This window comes from Drosophila obscura, unplaced genomic scaffold, assembly GCF_018151105.1.
Source record: "Drosophila obscura isolate BZ-5 IFL unplaced genomic scaffold, ASM1815110v1 contig_73, whole genome shotgun sequence".
In the NCBI taxonomy this organism is placed as follows: Eukaryota; Metazoa; Arthropoda; class Insecta; order Diptera; family Drosophilidae; genus Drosophila; species Drosophila obscura.
The window spans coordinates 8,539,802-8,557,414 of record NW_024542865.1 but is presented as its reverse complement, the minus strand read 5'-3'; the positions used below and the strand labels follow the sequence as shown (position 1 = coordinate 8,557,414).

Below are 17,613 nucleotides of genomic sequence, written 5' to 3'. Positions count from 1 at the left end.
TCAGACTGCCAATAGGCGCGTCAGAATGTCAGAGCGAGAAGCGAGAGAGCGAGAGAGCGTTGACAAGGCAAACGAATGAGAAGGAGCAGGAAATAACAGAGAGATAGAGAGAGAGAGAGGGAGAGCGAGCTGAACTGGCAATCCACTCAGCTGACATATGCAGTGGAGTGGAGTGAGTACCGCAGTCACTTTGGCTTTGCATTTTTCGCAAGCAGCTTTCGGATCAGGAAAATGAATGGTAAGAGCATCAGAGCGCAAGGGGGGGCCTAAGAGTTAGAGCGTGTGTGCGTGCGTGTGAGTGCGTGGGACCACAACAGTTGTTCAGGCTTCAGGCTTTCTTGTGTGGCTAAAAAAGGATCTCTGGGAACTCCTCTCTACTTCCTTCGGGCGATCATTGCGATCTCTCTTGCTCTGCCACTTGCTCTATGTCCAATTTTGTTTCCCTCTTTGCAAGCGCGCACAAGGCCAAGGAAAAAACTAATTTCAAACAAAGCAAACGAACAGAAAACGAGAGAGAAAAAAAAAGCTTGCACTTAAATATTAGCAAAAGTTTTTATGTCGCCCGCTGCGAAAAGCGAATGAGAGAAGGGACACACAGAGAGAGAGAGAGAAAGAGAACTAAGAATGTCAGGTTTAAGCGTAAATTTTCCACTGACACTGATTTGTTGCCTTTTGCCAGCTGGAGAGAGAAGAGCGGCGGTGAGCGGTGGGTGAGGGAGGGAGGCGAGGCGAGCCAAGGCGAGCCAAGGCGCACAGGTGTAAGAGAGCCCACGAGGCGGAGTGAGAGCTAACAACTGAGTGACAGTGCTTGTTTGCTGCCGAGAGCTCAACTCCAGGGCGGCCCCTTCCCGGCCTGCTTTGCACTCAAACACTCAAACTTTGGCAAGTTGTTGCTGCTGTTGCACTCATTATTGTCAAGTTGCCTCCCACATCCCCTGCACAGGGTACATTCAATTATGAGGTGAGTTCTGCCACCCCATGGAACGCTCTCACTGTCCCGCTTGCTCCTTTCATTAGATTTGCCTTGGATCCTGCACGAAGGAGGGAATATTCCACTGCATACTTTCGGCGTGGCGTGGCATCCATACAAGTACCAGAGACCACACCACATCCAATGCCAGGCTGCAGGTGCTTCCAGTCCTTCCTTTTCTTGCCACAGAAAGCAGCAGGGTGGCTGGCTGCAAGCACTCAAATTGTTGCTGCCAAATGCTGCCAGCAAAAAAGCAAACAGTGAAAAGTTAAGCGAGCCCATTTTTGGTGTCACTTCCAGGGACTCGCACATGCCCCCACCCTCTCCTGTCCTCCACCCTCTAAAGAGTTTTAATGATGTTGCACGACTGTCTTCAGAATGCTGAGTGACCGGATGACCGCAGAGTCAGGAGCAGCAGCAGCAGCAGCACCAGCAGCAGTGGCTAGGAGAAAGAGTCGGAATTGTTGCTGCCTTTTTTGGCTTGTCGAAGGATTGCAGGGGGAGAAGCTGCAGGAAGGACATCCCAGAGTATCCAAGTGACGGCGCCGTTAATTAGTCTAAGTGGAAATGGGTGCACAAACTTCGAGTACACGCTGCCCCGTGCCCCGTGCCCCCTCCCCCACCCTGTCCATTGTGTTGCCACCAATTGCTACTTTCACTTGGCCATCTGTAATCTGGACTGTCCTGTCCTGCTCTTTCTTTTCCGTGAATCTCCTCTCCTCTCCCCTTCAGCTGCTCTCCCAGTGCCGTTGCTGGTCCTCGTCCGGGGCTGTCCAACTGCTGTTCACTTTTCGTTGCGGCCATTTAGAATGGGCAACCAGCATGTTGCGGCTTGGCATTTCCCGTGTATCCCGGCAGTGCAGCGTCCAGGGGTATGCCCATGTATGGTATCCTGTAGTATCGCTGTGAAGAATAGCCAGGAATAGATTTTCCATCAGTTTATCCCCTCTTTCATTTGTTTTCTCCGAACTCTACATCACACATCCCTGTTCCAGGGTATCCCCAACTCCATTATATCCCATTTTTGTTTCCCATTTTTTCATTGCTCTGTTCTCGAGTTAGACCAGGACGCAGCCGGGCGAGCGAGCTCGAGAGATTCTCAAGTGAGTCTCGACCGCTGAGTGGGCCAAAGGAGAGCGGAGGATCCCAGGGAAGCGTTCAAGTTGGGTGTATTCATTTGTATTCATTAGATTCGCCTTGGAAGCGAGTGACCGTAACGGGGAGAGAGCCACCTGAGATTGAGAGGGCTCTGGACTAGGCCAGCGAATGCTCGTTTCAACATGAATGCTGCCAGGATCGGAATCCCCATCCAAGGGTATCCATCCATCCATTCGGACAATATTCATGACTGTATTTGCACTCATATGTGCTGGTATGTGTCAGGCAATGAATGGCAATCGCTTTCCACTTTAATTTTCGCCAGGATGCAATTGGATTTTCCCTTTCACTTTGTGACACTCATTAAAGTCTGCTGCTGCTGCTGCTGCTGCGGGGGGGTGGGGCGGAACCTTGAATATTTCTCGCCGGGACATACCAAAATGTTGGCCAAACATTTGGCCATTCTTTGGGATTCATCATTACGGTGACTGGTGCGGGTGTCTGGAGGGGGAGGGCGCATGTGTGATGTCGGTTGGGTGCTGCTGCTGCTGCTGCCGCTGCAAAAGTTTGTGCATCGAACACACATTCTTCATTAGCCGCGTGGCACATTTTTCGCTTTTGTGCGGGCGGGCGGGCAGCAGCGCTGGAAAGTGTGCTACACTTGTTGTTCCTCCTTGTTGGCCTACAGCTAAAGCCTTTGCATGTGTGCGCCAGTGTGTCTGTGAGCCATGATAAATGAGCCATTGGCATTTATTTTCGTTTTCGTTTCAGTTTCATTTCATTTCGTTTCGTGTTTCGTTTCATGGCAACGGCGACGACGACGACGACGACGGCTCAAAAGAAATCGATGTCTGCTGATTTTTCAGACCTGACTACTGAAAATCACATTACACAAACACCACCTCCCCCCCTCCCCACACACAGCCCACATGAGTCGGGTAGGCTAGTTCATCTAAGCGCACACAGGTGGCGCTAATGTGGCTGAAGCACCTTGAATGCTCTTGATTTGTTGCCGAGCCAAGGAAATTATGCCAATTTTTTGCCATTTCGTTGGGTCCAGCCCCGTAAAAGCGACAATGCCGCCCTGCCGCCCTGCCACCCTGCCACCCTGTCCTACATGTATTTGGGTGAGACCTTGCGGCCTATTCATTTCCACAAAAGGATTGTGTGTCGAAAGTGGCTTTAAGTCGAGGCCCGAAGGTTGTGCAAAATTTCAAAAAGATTCAGCCAAATGGAAGGCGAAAAGTATTATTGGTGGGGCTTTAAGGCCGAGGGATTTCAGCATTCTTTGAGTGCAGCTGCTGCGAGTAGGTGCCGCTGTTCGGGCGACTCCTCGCTTTGTGGCATCACTTTTAATCCGGCGAAGGATCTCTCGATGGAGAGACACTTGAAAATCAAATCGCATTGCTATTACATCTGACCAACGAAGCATATCGGGGCCAGCAAGGAAGACGAAGGAAGACGAAGGAAGACTGTTGGAGTTCGACCCAAAGTGGCCAATGACGATGACGTCGGCACGTCCCGCCACAGTCCGGGGGGACAGCCAGTCGATGCTTCAGTTTTACACATGCTTTGCATGCGAATCCTGTGAGCAAACAGGAGAAACAACTCGGGGAAAACTTTCCAACGAATACCCTTGAATACCCTCAAGGATAGAAGCAGCAGTAACGATCTGTGTGCCCCTCCCCTGCTGTTCCCAGGACAGATAAATAATGCTGAAGAATCTATAGATATCGTAATGCCCCGCAGAAAGGGTATCAACAACAACCACATCTCCTCGGACTCGTTCGTGCCGGAAGTTGGGAAATTTCTCGAGCAGAATTTTTGGCATTTTTACAAAACGTACTTTGGGGCCCAATTTTATTAGGCAAGAGAAGCCAAGCCTCTGCTCTCTGTGTGCTCTCTCTGCTCTCTGCTCTCTGCACTCTGCACTCTGCTCTCTCTTTTTCTTTGGCAGTTTTTCTACTTCTCTATTTTTTTTTTTGCTTTTTTTGGGGCCACACGCAAAGCGGCAACAACAAGGCACGGGGGCAGGGGCATCGTCAACGTGCAGTCAAAAAGTTGTAATTTTAATTTAGCTTCTAACTGCCTCAAAAGACACACACACACCCAGACTTAGACGAACACGCAGACTCAGATTCAGCCACGGAGAGGCAGGTCCAAGGCGTTGAAAAGCCACAAAGTTGCACGTGCAACAGAGGAGGAGGAGGAGGCAAGGCAGTGCCAGTGGCATGCCTGTGAAAGCCTCTGCTTTGGCTTTGACTGCTGGTCTCGTCACGCACTGCCGCTGCCGCTGCCGCTGCACCTGCAGCAAACTTCAATCTGTGTGCGTGTGTGTGTGTGTGTGTGGCAAGAAAGAAAAGAGTGGCAGGGGGAGCATGGGGGCATTAGGCAGACAAATTAAATAAACGAATTTCATTTGCATTTGGGCTGCTTCTGCTACGTTTATGCCTGCCCCAGGGGCAAATTAATTTAAAGCGAATCAAAGCAAAGCAAAGCAAGGCAAGCCAACGAATGGGCCAAGGAAACATCCTTGGGATAGTCCTTTGATTAAAGCCACCAGGAAGAGCAGCCAGCAAAAGGATTCCCGTAGTCTCTACTTATTGCATGGATTCCCCGCCCTCTTTCGGTTGCACAGCTTTAAGAACTCCAACGGGAACTTTGCAGCAGGAACAGCTTGAAAGATTTGTTGGCAGCAACTTTTCTGGTGTTTTCTTTCCCTTCTCCATCGCCTGCCAATGTGCCGACTCAAAACATTTGTTGGTGGTGGGGAGGGGGGGAGTCTCTGAAAAATCAAGACGAACATTTTGCTGATCCCCTTTGAGTGATTTGCTTGTTTGCCCCACGGACATTTGACCCGGAGACGGCGAATGTTGCTGCTGGGGCGCCGCCGCCTCTGACAGGTGAGGAAAGTCGTCGGGTGGGAGCCCAGCCCAACAGTCCAGCCACCCCCAACAGCCAGCAATTAAGGCGAAAATCGGTTTTTGTTTCCACACACAAACACACTCACACACACACACACACACACACACACAGAGGAATAATTTATGTTCGAGCATTGCAATGCGAGGCGAGGGCCCCATCTCTCAGCCCCAGCAGCAGCCTCTGCCCCTGCCCCTGCCCCTGCCCCTGCTTCTGCCTCTGAATACTTAATGGCCAATAGCCGGACTGCAGCAAAACGCTCTCTGGCCCACTCAATAATTGAATCAGTTAATAATGCAGCATAATGTTGCATAAATTATGGCTATGGCAAATCGTAATTGCCCCAAAAGGCGTTGCTGTTGCTTGGACTGGGCCAGGGAGTCCAAAGCAATCCCCTGACGGATCTGCACAGGGTGCTCTCTATCCTCCTTCCTTTCCCTTCATATATTTAGTCCAGATCATTGCTTATGGCTGGCATTGGCTTTGCTTTACGTGCACAGATCTCTGGCAGGATTTTCATTGTTTTGCCAGCGTTGAAGTGGAAGCCATTCAGTCTCTCTCTCTCTCTCTCTCCGACACTCACACTCACACATGTGCGGGAATGTGAGTGCACTCAAAAGTGGAAGTGGAAATCGAATGGCAGCCATGGGCTCGCCCATGGGCAAGGTCAAAGGGCGGGTACACAAATACTTACACATACATACATACATACTCGTGTGCGTGTCTGTGTGTGTGTGTGTGTCTGCATGCGAGTGCGAGTGGGAGCGTGAGCGTGTGTGTGAGTGTGAGTGCATGACTCCTGGCTTGTGTGTGCGTGTGTGAGTGTATTGTCAGGTTAATCACTCGTTTTGTTGGCAATTACTGTTATGACCCCAACGAGAACGACGCTGGGACAACAATAAACGGTCCGGCGCTGGGGGCCGCTGGGGTCACAGCGGGCGGGCGACCCGAAAGGAACGGGCACAGAGACGGGGCAGAGACGGGGACAGAGACGAGGACAGAGACGAGGACAGAGACGGGGTGGAGCAAGTTAAAGCCACTTGACCTTTTGCTGTTGCCAGCGAATATCAATGAGTCCATTATGTATGAATGTCAATGATTATGGCCGCCTGACATGACACTGCTGGCTGGGGGCTGGGGGCAGGGGCAGGCATCAGGCAGGGGCAGAGGCAGGGGCAGGCATCAGCAATGGCACCCCACGAAATGACAGTTGACAGCGTTTGGCATTTTGGCACCCTGACGACGCCGCAGTGTGAGGACAAGGACCACCGACGCCTGATGACAATAACAGCATCAATTTGCCGTCACCTGGGCGGCCCATTTCCCCACTGGCTCTTCCTGGGGTAAGCGCCCAACTTGAGTAGGGTCCTGGCGCCTGGCGCCTGGCGCCTGCCTCTTGCCCACATCATAAAATTTTAGCAGCACGCACTGACGACGTATCAATGTCGGGCATTCCACCAGATTCCCGCACAGGGGCAGCACTTTTCCACCCAAGGAACGCTGCTCCATTGGAGTGCCCCTGTGCGGGACGGAGGGAGGATGGGAGGATGGGAGGGTAGGTGGAGTAGAGTGACACTTGAGTCCTGCCTCTCCGTGTCGCAGCACTCGCACTCGCACTTTGTTATGATTATTGTTATGATTGTTGTCGTTGGGAGCCCGAAGTGGTGCTTGGGGTGCCTGGGGGTGCTAGGGCCATGAGTTGAAAAATGTGTAGGCCGCTTTCAGGTGGCACACACACACAGGCACACACACTGGCACACACACTTACAACAGGTGTCTTTTTGGGGCGGCGAAATGCTATCAATGCCAAATTAAGCGTGAAATGCTGTCGCCCTTTTAAAGGCAATTCAGCCTCAGAGCCACGCCCCAGAGGGTCTATCCAGCCCCCCCCCCCTGCCAAATGAGCCGTAAATAATTCACATGTGTGTGCACACACACACACTCTCACTCTCTAGTGTGTGTGTGTGTGTGTGTGTGGGGGGGGGGGGGAAAATTATTATGTCTGCCTGGGATCATTTATTAGCAAAGTTTTTTTCATGAATCGATGGGGCGCAAAAGAATTATGCAGAGACCCGGCAGCAAGCAGCCCCCAGCAGCATTATAGCCCATTGTTCCAGCAATTGGGAACAATTAAGCCAGCTTAGACAGGGAGAGACAGCGAGAGACAGCGAGTGGGAGAGAGTGGGAGAGAGAGAACTGGCAAATACTCTCGGCCACAGTGCCACAGAGGAACCAACTGCCAATTGCAGCTGCCATTCAATAAAATTTAAACGTCAAAGCGGCATCGGGCCAATTATTTGAGACCGCACTGGACCCAAACAGACACGAACAAAAACAAAAAGAAAAGAAACGAAACGAAAAGCGTAGAAGACCAGCAGCGAGTGGGGTACGGGAAGGGGCGAGTGGCGAGTGGCAAGGGAGGGACCTCAACAGAGAAGGAAACAACAACAAAAAGGATTCAGTGGAATGAAAAGAAGGCTGAAAGAAAGAATAGAAAGAAAGAAAGAAAGAAACGGCGGGCGTCCTGGCGCGCCTTTGTCTCTGCGATTCCTTTGTTTCGGGCCAAATGCTCGACGAGAATGAGAAGATGATGAAGCAGCCACCAGGGTGGAGGGGGGATGAGCTTGGGCAAGAGAGTGGAGATCAGAGGCAGTGGCAGGACAGAGGAGCAGAGGGGGCGGCGGCAGAGAATGAGGCAAGTCATTTGAAGATGGCGGGGCATTGTGCAAATTAAAACTGCACTTGATTATTTCTCCTGCTAATTTTCATTGTTCAACCCAAAAAAAAATAACAAGGAAGGAAAGAAAGAAAGCAGCTGAATAGTGGGAGGAAGAAGGAGAAGGGGAAGGGAACAAATAAAAAGGTAAGAACTAAGGGTGGCGGAGGAGAGACAGGACGCCGCAGCACCGCTGAAATGAGCAATTATTCCGAATTAAAGCGGAAGACAGAAGGCAGAGAAGACTTTGCCCTCGATCGTGACATTCGTGGCATTCACTTCGTGGCATCCATCGCAACTACTAACCCCAAAAGGGAAGCAAGTCCCAGCATTCTAATCGCGATTCAGTGGCTCGTTCACGAGTGTATTCATAGAGCATTCGAAATGCCCCTTCATTAGCGTGCGAGGCGTGGCATCTTGAGCGTTCATCGAGAGGCTGGAGTGGAAGGGTGGCAAGGGGGTTTCCCTTTTTGCTTTTTTTCCCTTCCACAAATTGAAAGCGGAATGCCGCGAAAAGCCACCAGAGGAGATTCTGCTGATGGCCAGAGTGATGATGATGATGATGACGATGACCGGGCAGGCCAAGCGACAATAAAAACAAAAACAGAAACACACACAAAAAAACACAAAAACGTTGACGACTTTTGGCAACAATGAAACAATGAAAAGGGCCAAAACGGTGCTGCTGCGGTGCTGCGGTGCTGCGGTGGCACTGGGCGACAGGCAGACAGCGTGGCTTCAAGGGATGTGGCATGAAGTGAAGTGAAGTGAAGTGAAGGAGGATAGGAAGGAAGATCGAAAGACAGCAGAAACAGATTGAAATCAGTTTGAAAACAAGCGAAGCGGAAAAATGCATGACCCGCTCAGCGTGGGGCAAGGAGTAGGAGGACAAGGGGCAACAGGAAGAGAGGCAAGAAGGCATTGGGCACTGGGCACTGGGGCATGGGGCAGGAAATGGAAATGGGACAACAGTTGGCCATGGTTAAGTGCTGGAAATTATGTTATGTCCTCCTCGAGCTCCTCGAGCTCCTCCTCCTCCTCCTCAGGCTGCTTTGTCCTCCTGCCATCTTGCCCTCTTGTCTATTGTTTTATGTCTCCATTCCCGAGGATTATTGGCCATGCATGAGAGCACACACACACACACACACACACACACTCACTCCATATGTCTGCTGCTCTCTGTCTCTGGCTCTGGCTCACTCCATCCTTCACGCTGTCCGATTAACTCAATGAATAAGCCATCGCTCCGATTGCTGCTGCAACTTGTGTCAGCTAAACTCTCGTCTAATTTGCTGCCAAGGTTGGAGTATGAGTGCCGGCATTGCATTTTTGAGCCACAAATTCCCAGAAATTGAAATCGGAGAACAGCGCTCGACGTGCCGCCTGCCTGCCCCTTACAGCACTGGCCTACTGGGCGGGGGTATTGCGGTGGATAACCGGTTGGCAATCATATTTCCATCTACTGTTTGAATGCGAAACGATTTCCAAAGTGCAGCACACAGAAAACTCTCCCACTACCTCCCTCCCTCCCTCCCTCGCTTTCACTGTGCTGAAACCCAAAACGACAAACAAACAGAAACAACAATGAGAAAATAACTGAAAGAAAAAGTATAATTTCCATTTCAAATTGAATTTTCATTTGCACAAAAGCATAAACGAGGAGCCAACAGCATCAGCATCAGCATCCGCAGATGACGATGAGATTCTAAACTCTGGACTCTGTAGACTGTAGCCTTGTAGCCTTGTAGCCTGTGGCAGTGTCTCAGCGAGTGGATATATCTGTAGGATATATCTGTATGTATAAGCAGATGGGGATGTGCATGGGATAAGCTTTCGTGGGGTGGGGGCAAAAGCGAAAATCAATGTCCTAACGCGGGGCAGTTTAATGTTTTTGGGATTACAGGCCTGCGGAGAGGCTTGGCTTGGCTTGGCTTCTCCTTCCTCTCGTATTTTGGGGTGGGGCGGGGGTTAGAGGCTGGGAGCATTCATGCATGCTCCGACGTGCAGCAACTTAATTTGGCATTAACACACACACACGCAGACACAGCCACAGACAGACAGGGGGCCAATGTTGTTCTTACGGTCATTGCAGCCGCCCCCTAAAATGCTGGAGATCCATCCGGAAGCTGCACACAAAAGCAACAACACGGCAAGTGTCCTGCAACATCCACAAGCACACACACACACACAGCCCCCACCCGCACACATACCCCCGAAAGCAACCATGTTTGCTAGCTACGTGCCACATTACGTAGCCGACGAGTGGGCCAGAGACAGACACCGGACTGAAGGCGAAGGCGGAGGGAGCGGAGGGAGCGGAGCACAGGTAAGCAACACTAAAAGAAGCAACTATTTTTTGGGTATATTTATGTATAGTTTCTGGGCACAGCAAACAACAAAAACAAAAACAAAACAGGAACAGGAACAGGAACAAAGAGCTGCCATAAGTTCTGCAACGAAACCGAAACACTCTGGGACTACTCTAGGCACAAGACCATAGCGAGAGCTGCTATGAAATACTTGAAATATATTTAAAGTGCATGGATAGAACGCATTTGAGAGGGCTCTCAGATAATCCCTACGGGAGCGGCCGTCAGGAAGGACACTCCAGAAGGGAACAACTATTAAAGTTCTTCCGCTGATCACTCCACTTAATCAGAAACGGTGTCCTATACCCGCGAAACGCACTGTAAGAGCATTCAGCAAGCGCTTCCCCCCTTTGATTTTTGTTCCATTTTCACTCTGGAATTTTGTTTATTTCCGACACGAACCGACAGCGGCAGCAGCAGCAGCAGCAGCAGCAGCTGAATGGGGGATGCCATGCCGAAAATCATATTTCTGAAATTGTTCTTTCAATTTCGCGTTTGCCATTTGATAGTGGCAGGGGGGTGGGTGGAAGGGCGTATTTTTATTCCAAAAGAGAGCTATCGATGGCCAAGGGGGTGGATGTAAATGTTTCCCGTGAAGAGGATTACTTAATGCATTTTCGGTGAGTGGAAATTCATTTATTAAGCCTTGAGTGGAGCTTCTCCACTGACTCTGGCTCTGGTTCTGGCTCTGGTTCTGGCTCTGGTTCTGGCCCGTTTTCGTTCTCTGGCCTCTCTCTCTCTCGTACTCTTTTGATTTCCCACACGTGCCGCGAGGGGTTGCAAGTTGCAAGCTGCAAGCTGCACCTGGAACTGTCCCAGCGCTCACGGCTGATTTATCGTCCATGAAATTTATGTTTAGTTTAATCGAATGGGGCAAACAAAAATTGTGCAGAGCGAGGCGGCCTGCTTATCGCTGGCCAGGCGAGGCGAGGCCAGACCAGGCCAGTTGCAGCCTCTCCTGCTGGGCCACCCCACCCCACCCGTCCCTCCTTAAGGTGCAAAGTTTACTTAAGCGAAGGAGGCGCTGCAAAATTAAGCAGCAGCAGCAGGAACCGGCAGAAGCCACTCAACTCAATGGGTGGGTGGATGGTCGATGGGTCGGTGGGGCTGCTGCCCCTCATTGCTCCTCAACGCTCCTGTTGCCTGTTTTATTTCTTGATGCCAGCACCGCTCTGGCGCCTCTGCCCCACCGTTTACTGCTGCAACTGCTAGACGCAACTATTGCAAAATTTCAACGTGAATTTATTGCAAGAACATTTCTTCGTTCTCTCCCCTCTCTCGCTCTCTCTCTCTCTGTCTCTCTCTGTCTCTGTGTAGGTGTGTGTACATCCCCCCTTTGCATCCCCTTTCTCATCTTCATCTTCATGATATTTTCGTTTTTCTGCCATTTCTCGTGCCTTTTTTCGACCTGTTCTCGCTGTTTCTCTCTACTCCGCTCCTAAAGTTCTCCCCTAAAAATTTTTCTTGCGGCCGCTGGCTCTGGCTCTATATATTTGCACAAATATACATACATATATATGCACATATATATGTAGGTGTATTTGGTATATATATTTTCCGTCTAAGGCTGTCTTTAAAGTCGTGGCCAGGAGAGCGCGCACAGACGTTGCATAGTTTGCGGCGCTGTGGCAAGTGCCTCCACCAAATGGCGCTGGGAGTAAATGTTTCGAAGTTGCAACATTCGTGAGTGTGTGGATCTTAAATTAATTATCGAATAACACTTCTTAAATTCTGATTTAAATTTAAATTTCAATAAATGTTGAATTTATTTTTTATCTAAACTTTCAGCTTTGGTTTTTTTTTCCGTTTTATTTCATTCAATTTTGATCAAATTTAAATTGGAATCTGTGGCAATTCAAAAACTTTTGTCTATTTGCATCTATCGATTTGCATTTCATTGGCTTCGGCTCAGGGCTCAGGGCTGAGGGCTCAGGGCTGAGGCTCATTACCAATGCACTTCCCTGGCCTCTGTCTCTGCCTCTGCTTCTGCCTCTGCCTCTGCGTCGGCCTGCCATCTCATCCTTGGCTTATTCCGGGGGTAAAGTTGGACCTAAGTAGCTCCCGATTAATGTGCAAACTTTTTGGTCACTTGCATCCGTTTCTGGTAATTTGAGGCTTCTCTTCTTGGTGCTGCTGCTGCTGCTGCTGCTCCTTGCCCTTGCCCTTCCCCCTTCGCCTTCTCTCTCTCAGCTGCAATTTATTTATTTATTCTGTTGCTCATTATCTGCCAGCGGAGCTGCGCGCCGTCCAGGGTTGCCAGTGTGACCATTTCGTAATTAATGCTAAATTTATGGTGACAGATCTGTGGCATTGATAAGACGTCCAGCAGAACTAACCCAGAAAGCAGCAGGGGCACCTTATCGGGGAGACGTGCCTCGATGTTGCACTGTCGTTGGGCCTGTCGTCGTTGTTGCAGCTGATGTTGTTCCGCTTGTTGTTTGCTCAACTTGCTGTTGTCGCTGTCGTTGTCGTTGCTCCTGTTCCTGTTCCTGTTCCGTGTTGGTATTGGTGTTGCAAAGTTATGCAAGCTCTCGTGTCGGGTTGATGTGCAGGAAATTTGCATATCGCATATCGTTGACACGGCTGACACTGACCCCAAAGTGCAGGTGGCACGGTAACACGGTGGCACGGTGGCACGGTGGCACGGTGGCACGGTGGCACGGTGGCACGGGTTGCTGGTGCATCAGGGGGGGGGCGGCCTGCAAGCTGGGGGGAATTATTCAATTTTTGACTAGATCAAAGCCTGCGATGACAGCCAGTTTCGTGACTCAGGCTTAGTGATGGAACAAAATTGTAATATTTTATTCGATAACAAATCGATACAAATATCGATTATTTTTAATTGCTAAATATTTAAAAAGTTAAGTAAAATATTTGTGCATGCAAAATATATTGAAGAATATTAGTGGAAATTGTTATCGATAAATTATCGATGAATTATAGCAATCGGTGCAATCGGTTTTGCAATTTGAAGCAAAACTATTAATGAGCCATTCGCTCTCATACATATATCCCCCCCCTCCCACGGTTCACGTGTCGTGTCACGCAGCTGCCTGCCGCGCTTGCCGCTTGCCGGTTGCAGCAGGCGGCAGGCGGCAACTTCAGACTCACCTTGCATTCGGGCCAGGAGCAGGAGGAGCGTGCAGCAGAGTACCTGAAGCAGCTCCATATTTCATCAGCTGTGAGTTATGCGACAACAACGACAGCGCCAACGGGACTCCGGCAAAAGTTGCACAGTAACTTACTGCCACTGTCAGTGGCACTGCCACTGCAATTGCAACTGGAGCTCAGACTCGAACTCGAACTCGGACTGGAAGTGGGCGTGGATGAGGCTTCTCTCCTACTGCTGCTGCTGCTGTTGCTGCTGCTGCCACAGCCGGTGACTCCTGTTCGCCTGTTTAACGTCAGTTTTTCCACTGTGCCTGCGATGCCTTCGGCCGTTGCTGTTGCCGTGGCTGTTGCCGTTGCCGTGGCCGCTGCCGGGGAACAATGCGAGCGTTGAAACTTAAAAGGCAAACGGCATTCTGCGTAATTGCACTGCCAAGTACTGCAAAGAAAGCCAAACAGAGAGAGAGAGAGAGAGAGAAGGGTGAGAGAGAGAGCAAGCAGTGGAACATGAGTGAGAGCTGGATAAAGCGCACAGTGATAGAGGGACGCTGACGTTGGGGAGGGGGACGGGGGAGGGGGAGACTTAAATTAATTAGAACAACAAAGCAAGTCAAGTGCTCCTCTGGCATGCGGACGGACCACACTGACACCCTGTGCAGGCTGCCCTGCGAATGGTACGGGAGAGATCTGCTCCCAAAGGGTCCGACTCTTTTAGCTGCAGAATAAATATCCCATAACAGAGTTCCATCTATCTATTCCACATGTGGCGCAGGGTGTACCCCACTCCGGCTACAGGGTATCCCCCCCCCACTACCACTCCCACTCGCATTTGTATTAGCAGTGCAGGAGCCGGAGCAGAGCCCTTTGGGCTGCTACCGTCTGGGGGGCATTACGTCAGAGATGGAATGCACTCGACGCTGCAAATGTTATTAACAAACACAATGCCATAAATACGGCGGGAACAAACACACACAAACACACGCAAACACACGCACACACACACAGACACTCAGGATGGGTGAGTACTGGAAGGAGTAGTGGCAGCCCCGGACAAGGACACGGCACAACAATGGCAGGCGATGGCCACGGCTGAGTGACCTTTTTGGTCGTCAAGTAATCGCATTCGCAACGGTAGCCCGTCAGCCGTCCCCTGTTCCCCGTCCCCCTACCCCATGGCCAACTTCGCATTTTTATGGCAACAAACGTCAGCCATAAACATTTTTATAACGCTGCAAGGTGGGGGGGGGCAATGGGGACTGGGGAGAAGTGCCTGCAGCAGACTGGAGCAGGGGCAGGGGCAGTGGCAGTGGCAGCAAAGAAAACGCATAAGCCACAAGCAAAATGAATTGTGTTTTCACTTTTTGTAATTAGCCTGCTCTAAAGTGCCCAGGCCAATGGGCCTGGCTGGAGTGGCGCTGCTCCTGCAGCAGGAAGAGGAGTGCGGCGAGTCCTGTCCAAGGCTGCTCTGGCCTCTGGCCTCTGGCCTCTGGCCCCTGACTGCTGATGTGTGTGTGTGTGTGTGTGTGTAAAGTAAATCATGATAAATACACTCAGAAGGTGGAACAGAGAACGCAACCGAATCGAATCGAATCAAATGGATGGGGGAATGGGCGGCATGCATCGCTGTACCACTAGAAACTTAATCAAGTCAAACTTTACACAACTCAGAGTGCAGGTTCGACTTTAAAGACTGCACAACTGCAGTTCGCATTCAGTTAGCAGAACATTCTTCACGTGCCACAAATGCCTCACTCGATCTCAGCTCGCAAAGATCAATGGAAATCAATGGAAATGAAAGGTACATTCCTTTGGGGTTTCCCTTGCTTCCGCCTTCTGGGCTGCTGCTGCCTATGAACTTGAAAACGCTGTCTGGCAAAACAGAAAGCAATCAATGAAAATATTTATTCAAATACCCGCACCGCACCGCACCGCTCCGCTCCGCACCCCTCCGCACCGCTCCACCAGCAACAACAATAACCAGGCAGGACAAAAGGCTCGGCAACAAGTCTTCAGCGTCGTCATCGTCATCATGGGTCTGGGGGAGTGGGGGGAGTGGGTGGGGGTGGTTGGTTATTTCGGCAGAAAATTTCCTTTTGTCCGAATTTTTGGATATTTGTCCACTTTAAGTTATTTGTATTCAAAATATTCATTTGGTGCGGCCGCCACGTCCCACGTAGCGACAATTTGTAAACTAGGCCTGAATAAAACATGAAACACTGAAGGAGAAACACTACATGTGTACAGGGGGGGGGGGGGCGGGTGGTGCTGGCACAGGGCTGTGCTCTGACTCTGGAGTTCCATGTCCTGGGTCCTGTGTCCTGTGTCCGGACAAAACTGCACGGTTACATAAACAGGATAATAAGGCACTTAACATGCACTCGTCGCTGTTGTCCAACACACTCACGGGTCGTGGCTACAGCGCTGGGATGGGGCCACATATGAATGGAATGAGCCAGAATAAGTAGGCAGCAGGCCGTATATGATACGGCTACTACGGCACCCAGTGATCCAGTGAGAGAAAATTCTGCTGCTGCTATGGCAAAGGAGACCAACGAGAAGTGTGTACACTGCGAGTAGAGTGCTTCACTCAATTGATTCATCGCTAAGCAATTTAAATGTATAACATCTGCCAGCTTTAGTTCTGATGCTCCCCCACTGCCTGCTTATTCCATATACCCTTTTTACGCTACGACTACGGGGTATAAAAACCTCCAGCCACAGCAGCAGCAGCAGCAGCAGGAGCGGCAGCGGCAGCAGCAGCAGCAGCCGAGCCAAATGGCAAATGGCGAATGTTGAATGCCAGAAATGCCTCGAAATGGCTTCGTTGTAGGCGTAACAATAAGGCGACCAGCAGCAGCGGCAGAAGGGAGCAGGCCAGCAGGCGGCAGGCGGCAGGAGTCAGGAGTCGCCGCCACTTATGTCAGAGCAAATCAAGCGTTTCACTCGCCAGTCCCAGTCCCAGCACCAGCTCCAACCCCCCACACACACACACACACACACACACCACCCAATGCCTCCGCCCTTTGCCACGCTTTAGACATTTTGCCTTAATTTACGTTTTATGTCATGTCATGAGCGTAATTGAAAATTTCCCATGCCTCCATGCCACATGCCACAAACATCCATTGAGCGGTGGTGGAGGGGAGGCAAGCGGCGGTTGCCCCTCCAGTTAATACCCGATCGAACCTAATGAAGCCATCGTCTTGGGCCTGAAATAAGGAATTTCAGGCACTTGATATGGAAATAAAGATGTAAATAAGATGATCCTCCTGCCCTCCGCCTCCTGCCCAGCCACGCCTTGAGCGCCATTTGAATTATGCAGCTCAGATCGAAATGCTGCTTTAAGTGTCCGGCAGAAACTGCTGCTAAATTATTTATGAATACTGAATGCAGCAAAAACTGTGCCTAAACTTTCAATTTGAAATGCATTTTGCTGTGGCAGCCACAGAGCAGACAGAGCAGACGTAGCCAGGAGGCAGACCGAAATAAAACCCAGGCATAGACGTATTAAAATTTAAAATGGAAACAAAATGCAAACAAAATGGAAACAAAATGGAAACAAAATAAAACGAAATAAAATAAAATGTGTGGCGAATGTGTAAACTGTGTGACAAATGCCTGAAGTACGCAACTGGCCAGATAAGGCTGCACACGAATTGAATAATCTCCAGCCGCATTGTTGTCGAATGCTTTTGCCCAATGTTTAAAAGTTAATTGCCAGAGACAGCAGCAGCCAGGGGACAGCGGAGACGCAGGTCGGGCTCTGGCCAAAGGAGTGTCCAAAGGAGTTTTAAATGAATCTCCATCTATCATCAGGGCAGATCAAATGGAATTACAGGAAGCAGCAGCTAAACCCTGTGCAAGCGAGGCTTACGTATCCCCAGGTGAGAGATTTGAGTGGGGGGATAGCCCAAAATCATCATTAAAACTTGATTGGCTTTATGGGGATGATATGGGAATCTGCAGGCTCAATTTCCTGGCGACGATCGACCGCTCCTGGGGCCTGGGGCCACGGATGATCTTCCACCACACAAATCATTCGCAGGCCATTGGATTCTTAATTTGCTTTAAATAAATTTTATTGGCATTGCAATGCAACTGTGCAGCTGTGCAGCTTCCTTCAATCCCCCCCCCGCCATGCCACATCTGCAACTCTGCCACATCCTCTTTGGCAATCCCAAGCCCCCCCGCTCTCTGCACAACTAAATGACATTTATTGTCAGTCGAGAGGGAGAGGCCTGGGCACGGCCCTGGTTGAGGGGCAACGTTAACCGAAAATGTCTTTTCATATTTTTCATGCACAATTTCCACCGAAGCGACCGACAGCCCACACACACGCACACACGCACACATTCGTAGCCGTATTCATACGCTTTGCATGATGTATTTTGTATATGTATATGCTTTACTTTTACGTATTTATTTATTGA

The 17,613-nt window shown here is 50.3% G+C and overlaps 1 protein-coding gene across 1 annotated transcript in view; it reads right to left on the bottom strand.

Moving 5' to 3' along the window:
* Positions 1-13,528, bottom strand: part of LOC111081921 (carbonic anhydrase-related protein 10) — a 42,792-nt gene extending 29,264 nt beyond the window's left edge. Inside the window, exon 1 of the mRNA XM_022378086.2 lies at positions 13,187-13,528. Coding sequence (XP_022233778.1) covers positions 13,187-13,244 — 58 coding nt within the window. The 5' untranslated portion in view covers positions 13,245-13,528. The remainder of the gene's footprint in view (positions 1-13,186) is intronic.
* Positions 13,529-17,613: the final 4,085 nt, after the last annotated feature.